Genomic DNA, 15562 nt, shown 5'->3' on the forward strand with positions numbered 1-15562 from the left:
CGCCACTACCAGACCTGTTGTATTTCTAGTAGATGGGAAGTTTGTAGGCAACAACATCCGTGTGGATAGGGATTTCCCTGATGTCTTTCCAGATGAGTTACCCTGGATGCCACTAGATAGATAAGTTGAGTTTGTCATTGATCTCTTACCTAGGATCGCTCCTATTTCAAAAAGTCCATACAGGATGTCCATAGAAGAACTAAAAGAACTTAAGAAATAGTTAACAGAATTACAGGAGGCTGGGTACATTCGTCCGAGTTCATCACCTTGGAGAGCGCTGGTTCTGTTTGTACAGAAGAAGGATGGATCACAAATGATGTGTGTGGATTATAGATCTCTTAATGATGTTACTGTGAAGAACAAGTATCCTTTACCTCGCATTGAAGATTTATTTGATCAAATGAGAGGCGCCAGGGTCTTTTCCAAGATTGATCTCCGATCAGGTTACCACCAAATGAAGATTAGGCCATCTGATATTCCCAAGACAGTTTTCTCAACCCGATATGGTTTATATGAATTCACAGTCATGTCGTTTGGACTAACTAATGCACCAGCCTACTTTATGAATCTGATGAATAAGGTGTTCATGGAGTATCTTGACAGTTTCGTCGTGGTATTCATCGACGAAATTCTTGTTTATTCCAAGAATGATAGTGACCATGAGGAACATCTGCAGTTGGTGCTACAGAAGCTATGAGATAATCAACTTTATGCCAAGTTCAGCAAGTGTGAGTTCTATATTGACGAAGTGCCATTCCTTGGACACATCATGTCCAAGGGTGGAATCTCAGTTGATCCGTCTAAAGTATCTCAATGCGATAGTTGGTTGGAAGATACCAAGTTTAGTCACGGAGGTCCAGAGTTTCCTAGGACTCGCAGGCTATTACCGGCGATTTATTGAAGGGTTTTCCCAGATTGCTAAGCCTATGACCTCACTGTTAGAGAAGGTCAAGGAGTTTAAATGGACTTGGGAATGCCAAGAGAGTTTCAATCAACTAAGGTTTAAATTGATGGCTGCTCCAGTTTTGGTTATGCCAGATCTATAGAAGAGTTTTGATATATATATTGTAATGCAAGCTGCTAGGGCTTGGGATGTGTTCTTATGCAAGAAGGACACGTGATCGCCTACATGTCTCGTCAGTTGCGGAAACATGAGTTGAACTATCCCACTCATGACTTAGAACTAGCTGTCGTAGTGCATGCGCTCAAGATATGGAGACATTACATTATGGGAACAAAGTGCCAAGTGTACACCGATCACAAGAGCTTGAAGTACATCTTCACTCAGAAAGATCTCAACCTTAGGCAACACCGTTGGTTGGAGCTCATTAAGGATTATGATTTGGAGATTCATTATCATCCGGGCAAGGCAAATCTGGTTGCCGATGCTTTGAGTCGAAAGGAGCACGTCCACACAGCTATTGTTGCTCAGCTACTCGATGAGTTAGTAGAAGACTTTCGAATACTCAACCTGGGAACAGTTGCTCACACTAAAGGAGTCACTATTGAAGTGGAACCTACCTTAGAGCAAGAAATTCGCAAGGGTCAGATTGGTGATGCTAAAATCCAAGAGATCAAAGATCTGATTACTGAAGGTAGAGGTCCAAAATTCACGGAGGATGAGCAAGGCACAATATGGTTCAAGAATCGGATATGTGTTCCTGAGATTGCTAGCCTTCGTGAAACTATATTGAAGGAAGCCCATGACTCTGATTACTCTATTCATCCTGGGAGTACTAAGATGTATCAGGATATGAAGCAAAAGTACTGGTGGTATGGGCTGAAAAGAGATGTGGCTACACATGTGGCTGTGTGTGATGTGTGTCAAAGAGTCAAAGCTGAACATCAAAGACTAGCTAGACTACTACACCCGTTAAAGGTACCCGAATGGAAGTGGGAGGAGATTGGTATGGACTTCATTGTCGGGTTGCCTCGCACCCCGAAAGGGTATGATTCCTTATGGGTGATCATGGATAGGCTAACCAAAGTAGCTCACTTCATTCCGGTCAAGACTACTTACAAGGGATCTCAATTGGCAGAATTATATATGACTCGGATTGTGTGTTTACACGGAGTACTGAAGAAGATCGTTTCTGATAGAGGCTCACAGTTTACCTCAAGATTTTGGAAAAGCTTTCATGAGAATATGGATACGAAGTTGAGCTTCAGTTTGGCCTATCATCCTCAAACTGATGGCCAGACAGAAAGGACTAATCAAGTACTAGAAGATATGTTGAGAACTTGTGCCCTTCAGCATGGAGGCAGTTGGGACAAGAGTCTAACATATGCCGAGTTCTCTTATAATAATAGTTATCAGGCCAGTCTGAAGATGTCACCATTTGAAGCTTTATATGGCATGAAGTGCAGGACTCCTCTATATTGGGATCAGACTGGAGAAAGATAGTTCTTTGGGCCTGAGATTATTCAAGAGGCAGAAGATCAAGTTCGCATAATCCGGGAAAACTTGAGGGTAGCACAGATCAAGCAAAAGAGCTATTCTGATAATCGAAGAAGACCACTGGAGTTTGAGGAGGGTGATTATGTGTACCTCAAGGTGTCACCACTTCGTGGAATGAGAAGATTCAAAGTAAAAGGCAAATTATCCCCTCGCTTTATTGGACCCTTCAGAATCTTTAGGCGAGTTGGGGAGATGGCCTACAAGCTCGAGCTACCTAATCATCTATCAGATGTGCATGATGTATTCCAGGTGTCTCAACTCAAGAAGTGTCTCCGTGTCCCTAAGGAACAACTACCAATGGAAGAGCTCAGTGTTTAGGATGATCTGACTTACACAGAGTATCCTATTAATATTATTGACGCTTTGACTTGAGTAACAAGAAATAAAGTAATAAAGACGTGCAAAGTGCAATGGAGTCACCATGGAGAAGATGAGGCTACTTGGGAGAGAGAAGAAGAGCTTCGAATAGAATTTCCCCATCTTTTCCCTAGTCCTACCTAAATATCAAGGACGAGATTCTTGTTAAGGGGTAGGTAGGATTTGTAAAGCCCAAATTGTAAATAATAAAATAGAGCTTCGGACTCCTCCTAAGTATCATGCTGTTGTTGTGCCTGGCAATGCCCTTCTAGCTGCTGGTTATGGACCAAGGTAGGCGCCAGTGGTGGTGGTGGTGGCAACTGAACCCAAGTAGCTTGGGAATGACTCGTCGAAGCAACAAACGTCATGGGTTGCAGATTGTCCACATATTCAGGGATATATGGAGAATAGCATGAAGAAGTATGCAAGACCTGCTTCGGCTAATTCTGCTGCGCTTCGGCTTCAGCGATCTCCTTATGCTTTTGGATCGTGACTTGGCACGTCCTTGTCGTGTGTCCCTTATCCTCCCCATAGAATAAGCAGAACAATCTCCTGGGTTGAGTACCAAACCTTCCTCCAAAGCTTCTCCCCCCTCTACCTCTTAGGGCTGGTGGCCTATAGAAAGTTTGCTGCATTCCCGAAGATTGTGAGCTTTGCTAGCTGCTCTAGGTGTGATTTGCCCTATCATCATTTGTGTTGGGATTATGGATAGTTCTGACATACCTAGGGTGGAGTCTTCCTCCGAAGCCCCTAGCCATCTTAGAATACCTGTAAGCTTCCTCCCTTCTCCGGCGAAAATCATTGTCAGCTAGAATGTACTCATCCATCTTCTGGAGAAGCTTCTCCAAGGTTTGTGGTGGCTTCCTTGCAAAATATTGTGATGTCGGTCCTAGTCAGAGCCCCTTGATCATGGCTTCGATAACGATCTCATTAGGCACCTTTGGTGCCTGTGCTCTGAGTCGTAAGAATCTTCGAACGTATACCTGCAAGTACTCCTCATGGTCTTGCATGCACTAGAATAAAGCTTGAGCAGTCACTAGCTTCGTTTGGAACCCTGGAAGCTTGTGACTAGCATATCCTTCAGTTTCTGCCATGATGTGATTGTTCCTGGCCGAAGAGAAGAATACCAAGTCTGAGCCACACTCCTGACTGCCATGACGAAGGACTTTGCCATGACAGTAGTGTTGCCACCATATGATGATATGGTTGCTTCGTAGCTCATGAGGAATTGCTTTGGGTCAGAATGTCCATCATACATGGGGAGTTGTGGTGGTTTGTACGAAGGTGGCCATGGGGTAGCCTGCAACTCTGCTGCCAGGGGAGAAGCATCATCAAAAGCAAAGTTGTTGTGGCAGAACTGCTCGAATTATTCCAGGTTAAGTGCCCAAGTCACGCCTTAGAGGTCGCAACACACTTAAATCGGAATAACCCGTCAGTCTCTCTGATCTAGTCTGATAAAGCCACTCATCCAGGATCAAATACCACTAACCCACTCGATGGTGAGTCGCAGAGGAATACAATAAAACAGGAAACCTTAATTAAAGTACTGGAGTTATTACATGAATCGAAGTTTTTCAAGTAAACTGAAATAAGTTCATAAGATAAATTGCAGCGGATAATCGATATCGTCGAAAGATGAGGAATAGGGCAAGGCCTAGCCCACTACTCCTCCTGCTCCTCTCCTGCTGGAGCAGCATCCCACTGGACCGTCCAACCCGGTGGCAAGGTGGTAGGCCAAGTCACACCATCAACCATATCCTGAAGCGTACTTGCAAAAATTATGCCACAGGCAAGGCTGAGTATACTAATACTCAGCTAGACTTACTCGGTGTGAGGAATCTACTCCTCTACCTCTAGACCATGCAGTTGTTTGGCTGAGGGGTTTGGTTTGCCAAAAGCACTAGCTGAGTCTAAAATCAATTTTAGCTTTTCCAATTCTAGTATCATTACTTTTAGCTAAATTTGCTCCTTCTAAGCATACATGGTAGCAATCATTTAACACAATCAACATGTTATCTCAAGTAAACCTCGTTTCACTTCTTACTCAATGTAGTACAAGGGGTCAAGCAGTCTCATTAGCTGCGAGAAGCAGACGATTCGAATCGAGTTTTTAAACCTTGCAAGGTAAACCTAAACACACGACATGTAGGGGTACTCCATCCCCACACACGTCAACCGTACCCATCGATTCCCCGTTCGCGGCCAGGGCTCACCGCCTTGGCATACAATGCTCCAATGACCCCGGCTACCTCCGTGCAGTGACCGCACTTGTACCCACCATAGCTAGCATGGGAGACCCAGTCTCAGGACAAGTAAGGAGAAAAGTCTGCGCCTGGCTTCACTCATGTACTAGGTTTACCAGTTACCATATTTCCCAACATCTGTTTAGTACGTCCAAACGATTGACTCAGGTATCCACACATTAATCCTTAATTCCTTTTCCCGTCTCATGGACAAGGCATCCACCCTGGATCCAAGTCCATAGACCATCATAGATCATGTTATCAAGATGAATACAATCAATTCCTGACCTCGCGCGAGTGCTAGAAAAATCACTCGACTTCTACCAAGATCCTTACTAGCAAAGCAGCTACTCGACCTAGCATACTAGTATCCATCTCAAAAAGGAATCCTGAATTCATACAACTAAGGGTTTCAAGCAACTCCTACACTTAAGTGCACATTGCAAGCCTACAAACATTAATATATATATATATAGTAGGTGAGTGCCCGTGCGTTGCAACGGAAACATATATCACGATAATTGAACCATGATGTCGATGCTATATCATGAATTACATATGATCCATGGGCCAATATACAAATAGGTGTGTCTACACTTAGTGTAGAAGCCCCTACAAACTGAAGGAAATACAAGCTTCGAAAGAAATACATGTACTGATCACTGCATTCAGTTTTAAGCATAGAACATGAGGTCAACTTCAGTTATTTATCAGGCATGTACCAAGTGGCAGTTGACATTTTCACTGTAAGTGTAAGGCAAAAAAAAGTAACAGATTTCAGACAATGTATTTAGGAGCGATCAAATTCAGGAACTATAAAAATATATAAAATTTAGAATGTAAATGAGTGGAGGGTCGTGCCAATAGTATGTGCTACATTGCTTAGTTGTGTTTGTGTTTGGCAGATCTACAAAAGGAAGTCAAAGAAAAATATATACTACGGCTACAGTATACTCTATTGTATCCGCTTCTTTTAGACATCAGGGCGCAATACAAGGATGATGGAGGAGTAGCTGAGCATAGGATAGAGATTGGAGTTGAGGAAATGAGAGAACTGGTAGACGGTGACAACACAATCTGGTAGGCCATCGATGAGGAAGTCATATGGTGCCTCCTTGCCGGTGTCCACCACCAGCTCCCATCGAAACCCAGAGCACTCTAGAAGCCCGATGACCACCGGCAGGTGACTGGTGTTGAAGGCCACGTAGATCTTGCCTTTGGTTTCGTCCTTCTGCAGTAACAGATACATAAGAAACCATCAGCTTCTTTTTTGATCTCTCTCTAATCTACTTAATGGTAGAAAAACGATTCTTGAAATGACTATAGTGATGATGGTGGTAGGTGTTATGTCTGTACCATGGTGAAGGCAACGAATCGGCTTGCCTCTGACCAGTCAGGCTTCTCGGGCTGATGACCGTGCCATCACAACCGTTCTGAAGTCGGGAAGTCCTCAAGGCCAAGAGATTCACATTCCCTATATTGCACACCAAAAGAACATGAATAGACAGTGGCAACGTAAACTGTACAAGATCTTGCCATTTGGTGAACAGAGGAACCATCATCAGTTTAGCACGGAAACTATTTGGCGAGAAGATTATTTACTTGCGGAATTTGGTCATGAGACAGCAGAATCTGTACAAATCAAAGGATTGTTCTTCCTTCCTATCCCAACGGAAATAATTGACCTGCACAACCAAATTAAAAGGCTAGGAGATTACAAGAATGTCAAAGAAATTGATTAAAACAATGTGTTAATATGTGCTGGCATCAGACTGACATAATGGTCATGGCAGTACGTATTGTTGTTTTCTCCCTTTGTGTGACCATATTCATCGCCCATGTAGAACATTGGAACTCCCTAAAATTTAGAAAATAAAAACAATTGAAAAGGTAGTAGTAGATCAATACAAAAAAATAACAATGTAACTTCAGATCCACTTCAAAATGGTGAAATGTAAATGACACGATAAGTGCAGCTGAAAGATGTATATGCCAAACAGCATGGCTAATGTTCACCAAACGCATGGGAACACATTGTAAATAATTGAAAACCCTTAATAATATAAATATGGACAATTACTTACGGGGACAACAGAAGTGGTATTGAATCCAATGTGTACAACAATACCAAAGGTCTGTTTAGAAGCATACAAAGATTTTTGGGCACTTATCGATGTTAGAATACAAAGATTGTGGGCATACAAAGATTTTGTGTAGAACATGCAGGAGACAACACAGACAAATAAGAAAGCAAGGTAGGAACATGCCATGTTAGAATACTGCTTTCCCTGAAACAAACAAAAAATCAAGACAAATCTTATGCACAGATCTATGATAAAAACCAGGAAAACCTTTAGCAAAGCCTTCCAATGCATCCAACTCTGAGATATCACCAATATAATGCTGAGAATAGAAATTGAGATCAGTTGTGGGGGCAAACTTAACATTAAATTGGTATGATCTGGGATCTAAAAGATTTTGGGCACTAGGATCTAAAATATATATGTGCAACTCCAGACTACTATAGGGTACATATTTGAAATTGAAACGTTCGAGATGATACTGGAGTGATAGATGTAGTAGTTGGATTGCACAAAGAAAATGAAAATACCAGTTCAGAAACAATAATTAGGAGTAGAAACAGGCTAAGGAAAATTGTACACTCTTTGCTTGTTTAATTAATCATTTACTACAATTAGCAAATTATGAAACCAAATGATGATTTCAGCCTAGTAATGGTTATGACAAATTCTGGATTGGAAATAATCCACTTACGAAGTGTTGAAGAAAGTCTTGTTCCTGAACCAGAAGTGAAGTTGGTAAACTTTAACCTCATTTTTTGTTAATGCTAGCTAGAGAGGCGTTCAACTTGATTTTAGAAAGGAACTAATGGTTTCAGAAATCATAACTGAACTGCTGACCTGGGAAGTTCCTTCAGCGAGGGCATCTTGTCAGGCTCTCCATAGGTCGCACACGTGCTGGAGTAGATGAGAGTCCTCACATTGTGTGCAGCCATGGCTTCTAGCACTGCTAGAGTGTTTGCAATGATGTTGCGTCGCGGGGGCGGAGGAGGCGGGTGCAGAGGCACGGGCATCGTAGCGGTGGAGGCGAGGGCACGCGCGGGCATCGCGGGAGCGGGGCTACGGGGGCATGGGGAGGCGGAGGGAGCGCGACGGCAGAACCGTGCACCATCATCGAATGTGGACGCCTACGATACAAATATAAGGAGTAGTAGAGATTTGGCGTTATTGTTTCCATGTGTTTAGGATATTTCCCTGTTTTAGTATTGGTTCAATTCTGAATCTTACTGGGTACTCATCTGAGTGGACAAGCTAGCAGCATTGTACTGTCTACTGAACAGGATTTGGTAATTTACTGGCAAATTAACAATGAGGTAACCAAAACATTAGTTCTGATCCAAAGATAACAATGAGCTAACCAAAACAGAGCTAGGAGTTTAGTGGCAAGATGATGTGAGCAACGGGATGCAGAGTTGGATCAGGAGTCCCAAAAAATATGAAACAAAAAATTGCAGGCTACTAAAGAAGAGTAGACGCATCTTCAAAAGTGTGCTAGCATGCTAACTACATGTAAATGCATGCTTCCTTTTGATGTATTTATGTGCCACTCCTATGTGATAACCATACAGACTTCATAAGGGAATATTTTAATTTCCACCAAAGATGTTCCCCACATAAATGATAAGATGCACCCATAGCACCTACTCTTTCTAAACTCTAAATAAATATCTTCTCTGTCTTAAAAGTGAATAAGACTGCTATAGCTAAAACTCATGTCGTTACTAAAGTTTCCAGACATCTTCTATTCAAAAAATACTTAACTGACCAGTCATCTAGTATGGCGATATCTTTTATTGATTATAGTTGGGCAGCATTCAAGATTTGCAGTAGCATCTAACATGGTCAACCACCTAGTGTTCGGCGGAAATAAAAAAGATGTGCATAGGCTTTCGCTACATGATTAGAACACAAAACTGAGAGAAAAAACCTCATGCATGAGTGAATTGAAGGAATAATGAGTCACACCCTCCATACCTCTATGTCCTTGATGTTCATGCTTCTTTCCTGTAATTAGAATAGATCTGATACTGCTCCCAATTACATAACCATCAGTGACTGGAACGATGTGAGTAGCCCCATCACCCACATCAACTACAACATCTATCATTTTACACTGAAAACAAAGCATGAAGTTTCTCATAAATATAAGTGTGTGATGATCGCTCAACAGGTAAGAAATAAAAAAGTAATGATCAAGTACACTTAAACATGGCCTGCTCGATGCAACTGCCATCCATTTTGGCGTAAGGCATGGCTATGCTAAAGAAATAAATATGCTAAGCTTTGTTCACTAACCTTGGTGGTAGTGTACCCAGCAGCGAGCGCAAGGACAGGTTGGACAGTAATATAGAGGTTGGGCACATTAAACGTCTTGAACATGATATCCTCGATATACTCCCGGGTGGGACAGTAGAGGGCTCTCTGTTCTGTGTGATGGCTTGAAAATAAAGAACTTCTGAGTCACACTGGAGGACATTAAAGATGCATTGTTGCCAGAACCTCTCCATAGTATCCAATTCTCCACCTGAAAGAGTTCAATTTCAGCCGAAATCAACTGTAAGGTCATGAAAAACAACAACATCTGGACACGGCAGTACACAACTGGAACACCCACCTAGCCATTGCGGATGGGATAGCTCAAGCTGTGCGAGCTGCTTGCGCGGGATGGGGCTAGCGCCTCCTCACCAATGTAGAAGTCGAGGTCAGCCATGGCTCTGGTGATGTGATGAGCAAGCTAGTTCCCCCTGGCAGGAGCGCCCTTCGCCGTCGGCTAGGCAGAGCAGAAAAAGGAATCGTTGACGGCGACGATAGTGGGGGTTATGAAGTAGGGCTCCATGTTTTCTGTGAACCCCATCTTCGTGTACCTGCTGCGAGAGTAGGAATAGATCAGTAGCGTGACTCACCGGCGTCGCGCCTCCGCGCGTAGATCTAGGGAGAGGGAGGGAGGATGACCTTGCCACGGGCAGGATGGAGATCAGAGAAGGTCGAACCTTCTCGACGGGGAACATGAAGGGCACGACGTCGACGACGGCGAGGCGGACAACCGAGGGCCACGAGAGCTAGCCATTGACGCAAGCAACTTCCTGCGCTAGGGCCTAAGCCTGTCGTAGACCTCCCTGCCATCTGCGTTGTCTGCCTAGCCCCCAAGCTCTCTAGAACGACGACCTCGAGACGTCAAATTTGAGATGGTGGTGGTGGTGCCTGGGTCTGCGGTGCTGCTGCTAGTGATGCGCGGATGTGGGGGGAGGGGGAGACCTCACATACCAGGGGGTGCGTCGCGGTAGTTGCGATGCTGGGGGACACTGGGGGAAGACAGCAGCGGCGAGCTTGATGTGTGCGCGTGGGGGAGGGCGGCGCGACAAGCAGATGGAGGGTAGGGGGCGAGGGGCTGCACGTGGGGGTGGGGGCGGGGCCATGGATCTCGCGACGCCATGGATCCGAGGATGGGGGTGGGGCGGATCCGATGATGCCGTGGGGAGGAGGGTGGGGCGGAGGAGAGGGATGCGTGTCGCGGAGAGGATAGTCAGCGGTGGCAGAACCGTGTGCCATCTATTGTTGTGGATGCCTACACTATTATCTTAATTAGTAGTATATATATATATATAATTGGGGCTTGCCTTCAATTGCTGGGGCTGCGGGGAGATCCTCGATGGCAGGTTCGGGAGCTGGCTCCTGATCTTCCTTATGGACAACTCCTTGCTCAGGAATGAGCACGTACTCTCCGTCAGCGAGGTTGCAATCTAATGAATGCAATGAATAAGATATATGTATGACACGATATGCAATTTAGCAATTAAAACTGCATGGTGAATGGTTAAATAATTATGGTAGAGCTTAATCTTGCTACTAGAGATTTCTGTGGTATACTTAGTAAATTAGGGTCAAGTTTGATTACTGAATGGTCAGACTATTTTAGTGTTCCACTGACTTTCCTTTTTCATGTTTTAGTGAAATTTTAATAAAATTCCTTGCTGAATTCATTGGGGTGAGATTCATTATTCTTCCTAATTTATTGCTTCCTTTCCTTTTCTTTTATGCCTTTAAGGTGGATTTGAACTACAAGATAGTTTTATAAATTTCCAAAACTTATGTAAAAATAACAGTAGCTTCTCATTGGTGTATAACTCTCTGTCTCAAAAATTGGGGCTTAAAAGGTGAAGGGTTATCTCTGTACAAAATTTATCAAATTTTAGGGCAGAGGGGGTGCTTTGAACTACAACTCTCCTTTAGTAGTGGGTTATTCTCTAAGGCTTATTTTTGCTGGCATTTAGGTGCTATATTATGACTGTATACCAAATTTTAGCCACTAATACTTATTGGTTATTCTCCTATGATTTTCTAAAGTTTCTAGCCAATGGGGTGCTTTCTACTACCACTATACTTGAAAAATGCCAAACAACATATTTCTAATTTTTCCTATCTTCTTCTTTGTGCAAGAGCAATCATTCTAGAATTTGGCAACTTTTTGCTTAAGGGAAGAGGGGGTAGAAATTCTTGGATTATATGATCTTTTTCATGGGGTAGAGGGTAATGGGTGTTATCTGGTATTTTTCAATAGGTTTTGTATTTTTCTCTGGTGGTCTACTTCATCAATAATTTAGTAAAAATTAATTTGCCTATTGTTGCACAAGTTTGGACTTTCTTAGGATTTAATTAGAACATGGCTAAAAATCAAGGTTTAATTGTTCAACCTCTTATTATGTTGGGTCGGGGTATTTATTATTTTTGTAGTGATGTTCTAGCAGTTAGAAGTCTACTACATTTTTCTTACCATTTTTCAAATGGTCCTTATATTTTTAATTATGGCTTTTCTGGATTTATTAGTGCCTAATAAAATAATTAACCTTGGATTTGCTCTGGACTAGGGTTCTTTGTATTTTTCCTAGGTTCCTCATTACTTAAGTAGACTAGGAAAAATATGTTCATCCTCTGTTCATTAACTTCTATTGCTTTTCTTAATTTTCTAAGTTTTGGGAAGATATAGTTTTTAATAGCAAAACTTGAATTAATCTTGTATACTAGGGTGCTCAGTATTTTTAAGCAGTGCCTAAGATGGGTTTGCATTTCTACAAATTTTCTTAAGCCTAGCACAGGAGTATTTCTATTTTTCTTCATTTAAATAAGGTTTGGGAAGTTTCCTTATTTAATTCAAAATCCTAAAAATTAATACAGAAAACATGGGGTTTGCTATTTTTGCCTGATAGTTTATATTATTTTGAGTCCCGCAATGTTGGTTTGACTACATTTTGATAAGAAATTCTCAAGTTATGAATTTCCTAAGTTCTCTGCTCATTTAAAAAGAATAAATAGAAATGGTTAAAGGAAATAGGTTTTGCATCGGAGTCCCTGGCGAAAGTTTCTAAGTTTCCTTGCAGACGGGTCCTCGGGTTACTATTCACATGAGTCTCTAACTACGCAGAAAACTCCCTAGGGTTCCGCTAAATCAAACCCGCGGTCCTTTCCCTAATAAAACAGTAACCGCTGCGGAGGAAAGGGTAGAGGGGCTTACCGGCGGCGAGATCGCTCCGGTGAAGTGGCCGAGGGTGTAGGGGAGGTCATGACGGTCACGCCGATGTGCGGATCGTCTCTGGGGATGGTCGGAGTAGGTCGGTCCACGTGCGCAGGCCGGGGAGCTCGTCGGCGGCGAGGGCTCTGGCCTATCCAGGGCGATAGAGTTCAATTAAACTGGTCAGTGAGCTCCACTAGAGGTCAAGGAAGACATGGGTGCGAGGTATTGAAGAATGGCTCACAGGATTGCTCGGTCTACGCGCGGTTGCGGGCGACCGAAGTCCGGCAATGATGATCTTGCTGTTCTGGTGAGACAGGGCTTCGATTCTCGCATGGAGAAGCTTCACGGCTCTTCGGGAAAGCTGTCTAAAGGCTCGGTTGAGGCTGAGGGTCTCTGGAAAAAGGCTGGCCACGGTGGCCGACGCTCAGGTGGCTCGGGCGGGCGGCGCAGAGCTCACCGGAGCTTAGGGTGGTGTCTGGCCAGCGAGGATGAGTGCGGAGTGAGGTGAGGCGCGTCTGGGGGTGGTCTTATAGGCATGGGCGAGCACGACCAAGGGGTGGCTCTGACACGCGCTCGGGGTGTGCGCGGGCGAGCGCCAGTGCGTGCTCTAGCGCCTGGGCACGGCGTCGAGCACGAGGCAGCGTAGAGAGAGGTCAAGTTCAAGCGCGGATTGGCTCCAAATCTTTGCGATTATGGCCATGATCCCGTTGAGAGATCTCTTCCCCTGACATTCCTTTGTCGTTTGTGTGTGGAGGCTTATGGGTTTTTGTGACACCCTAGGTGTCAATTTCTCGTTATGTCGGGAGATTTATCCTAATCTCATATGCTTAGTGAAAATTTCTATTTCTCGATCACATCTATCTCCATTGATCAAGTTACTCATGAAAGTTTCACCAAGTTCGGAATTATTAGATCTCAAGAACAACCAATTTTGGAGCGTGTTAAAAACTTTTAATTCTCGGAACAAATGCAGACTCGAAGATCATTCTCGAATTATAAATCTCATCTGAAGCTCTTTAAATCAAACTCTCGACGACTGTTATTTGATTTGAGCCCGAGTCTAATTCCTCGAACCCCGATCGACGTCCGATTATTTTATCCGAGTCCGTACTCTCAAACGGAATACTCAGTATGTCGCCCTCTAATTAATTCTTACTCGACTCAGCCTAGTATCTTTGTGTCTAAAACGAATTCAAAACCCACTCCGACAGCGATTTTAAAATGTCACGATTCACCTTTTCCGACTAAAAATCCAAAGCCGATCAAAATTTGAGAGAAACATTTATTTCTAAAATAGTGCGCGAGAAAATTTCAAAAGCGGAATCTCCAATGGGTTGTCCTCAAATAAATTCTTATCTGATTCGTCTTAATATCTCGGTATCCAATCCGATTTCAAAAATCAACATCGGCGACGATTTTTAAATGTCGCGGTTTGTCTCTTTCAACCAAAAAAAATCCAAAAGCCGGCCGTATCTCAGGACGATTTATTTTCAAATCACGCGTAGGGAATTATTTCCGAGCAAAGTTCAAATCAGACTCTCGGCCGAATTAATCGCTCAATCGTCCGTTCGTCCGAACTCTAGTTCGCTCTGTTTTGTGTACAGACGAAATCCGCAGGAACATTTTTATTCCGGAAAATAAATTAGCGTAGCCCGTTTGAGTGCTTTGGGCCAAGCCCATTCTATCCCATTTGGCCCAATTGAAACCCTAACCCTAGGGTTTCTCTATAAATACGGATCCCTCTCCCTTGCACTTGGCCATTTTTTCACTCCCACCCCTGCATTTTTCCTAGCCGCCACTTCCTTTCCTTGCCTTCTTCTCCCACACGCAGCAGCCAGCGCGCAGGAGCTCCTCCCCGTCGGCCAGCCATGGCGCCCAGAAAATTCCAGCTGGCTCCCCCTTCTTCTTCCTCCAGCCAGCAGGTCGTTCCCTCGGCTGTCTAGGGCGCGGACGAGCTTCTCTCGCCCCTGCTCTTCTTTGGCCGGACCGGCCCCCCAGCTCGGGCAGGCGAGCCCACCATCGCCCATGGACGAGCTCCCTCCCTGCTCCCATATTGGCTCGCCTCCTCCAACCCTTTCTTGTACCTCTAGCGCCATGGCCAAGCTTCCTTTTTCCCTGCTGTTCCCCTGCGCGCAGAGGCTTCTCCTTGGGCGCGGGTACCTCTGCTCCAACCATGGCGCCTCCCTCTGCTGTCCACGGCGAGCAGCCCAGCAGCCGAGCGCCCCACGGTTGAAGTCCCATTGGCCGACCTCCACTTTCCTGCTCCATGGCCACCCAGCAACAGTGCCCTTCTTCCCCGCACAGCGCCTCTGCTCTCCCTCTCCCAAGCTCCAACTCTCACAGAACAGCAGATCACCGGCGCCCTTGTTTCCCTGCTCGGACAGCAGCCATGCCGCCATGATTCCCTGCGCAGCAAGCCACGCGTCGTCGATTTCCTGCAGCAGCCCCGGCGTCTCCGCGCTCTGCGGGCTCGCTGTTTTATAAGCGCAGTGAACAACACGTCGTCGACCTCGCGCAGCAACCGCGACCCTAGTTCACGCAGCCACATGGGTTCCCTCCGCGTCGCGCCCTTGTCGTGCTCGACAAAATGGCGCAGTGAGCAGCAGCCATGAGATCCCGTCTGTATCGCTTGCATTGACCCGATTTGCGCAGCGCCTACGCGCCGTTGTCGAAACCCGTGGTGAGAAAACCCTCGCTGCCATTGCTGCTATTATATTTTTATTTTTTTGTGCTCGGTAAAACTGTTGAACGGTTGTGTGTGTGTCTAATCGCAGCTAGCCGTCAATGCCATTCGTCGCGCACGCGTGTTCGATACAAGACCGGTCGGGTGCACCACGTGCTTGCACAACTCAAATCCGATCCCGTTCAGGTTGATTGATTTATAGTTTACATTATGTATGATTTGGTTGATGTC

The 15562-nt window shown here is 44.6% G+C and overlaps 1 protein-coding gene across 1 annotated transcript; it reads right to left on the reverse strand.

The window, feature by feature from the left end:
• Window positions 1-14470: 14470 nt before the first annotated feature.
• Window positions 14471-15312, reverse strand: LOC111590313 (uncharacterized). The gene has a single exon (XM_023301245.2). It carries the CDS (start codon window positions 15281-15283, stop codon window positions 14735-14737), a length of 549 nt encoding a protein of 182 aa, XP_023157013.1. The 5' UTR covers window positions 15284-15312; the 3' UTR covers window positions 14471-14734.
• Between the last annotated feature and the right edge of the window lie 250 nt (window positions 15313-15562).

This window comes from Zea mays, chromosome 10, assembly GCF_902167145.1.
Source record: "Zea mays cultivar B73 chromosome 10, Zm-B73-REFERENCE-NAM-5.0, whole genome shotgun sequence".
Lineage (NCBI taxonomy): Eukaryota > Viridiplantae > Streptophyta > Magnoliopsida > Poales > Poaceae > Zea > Zea mays.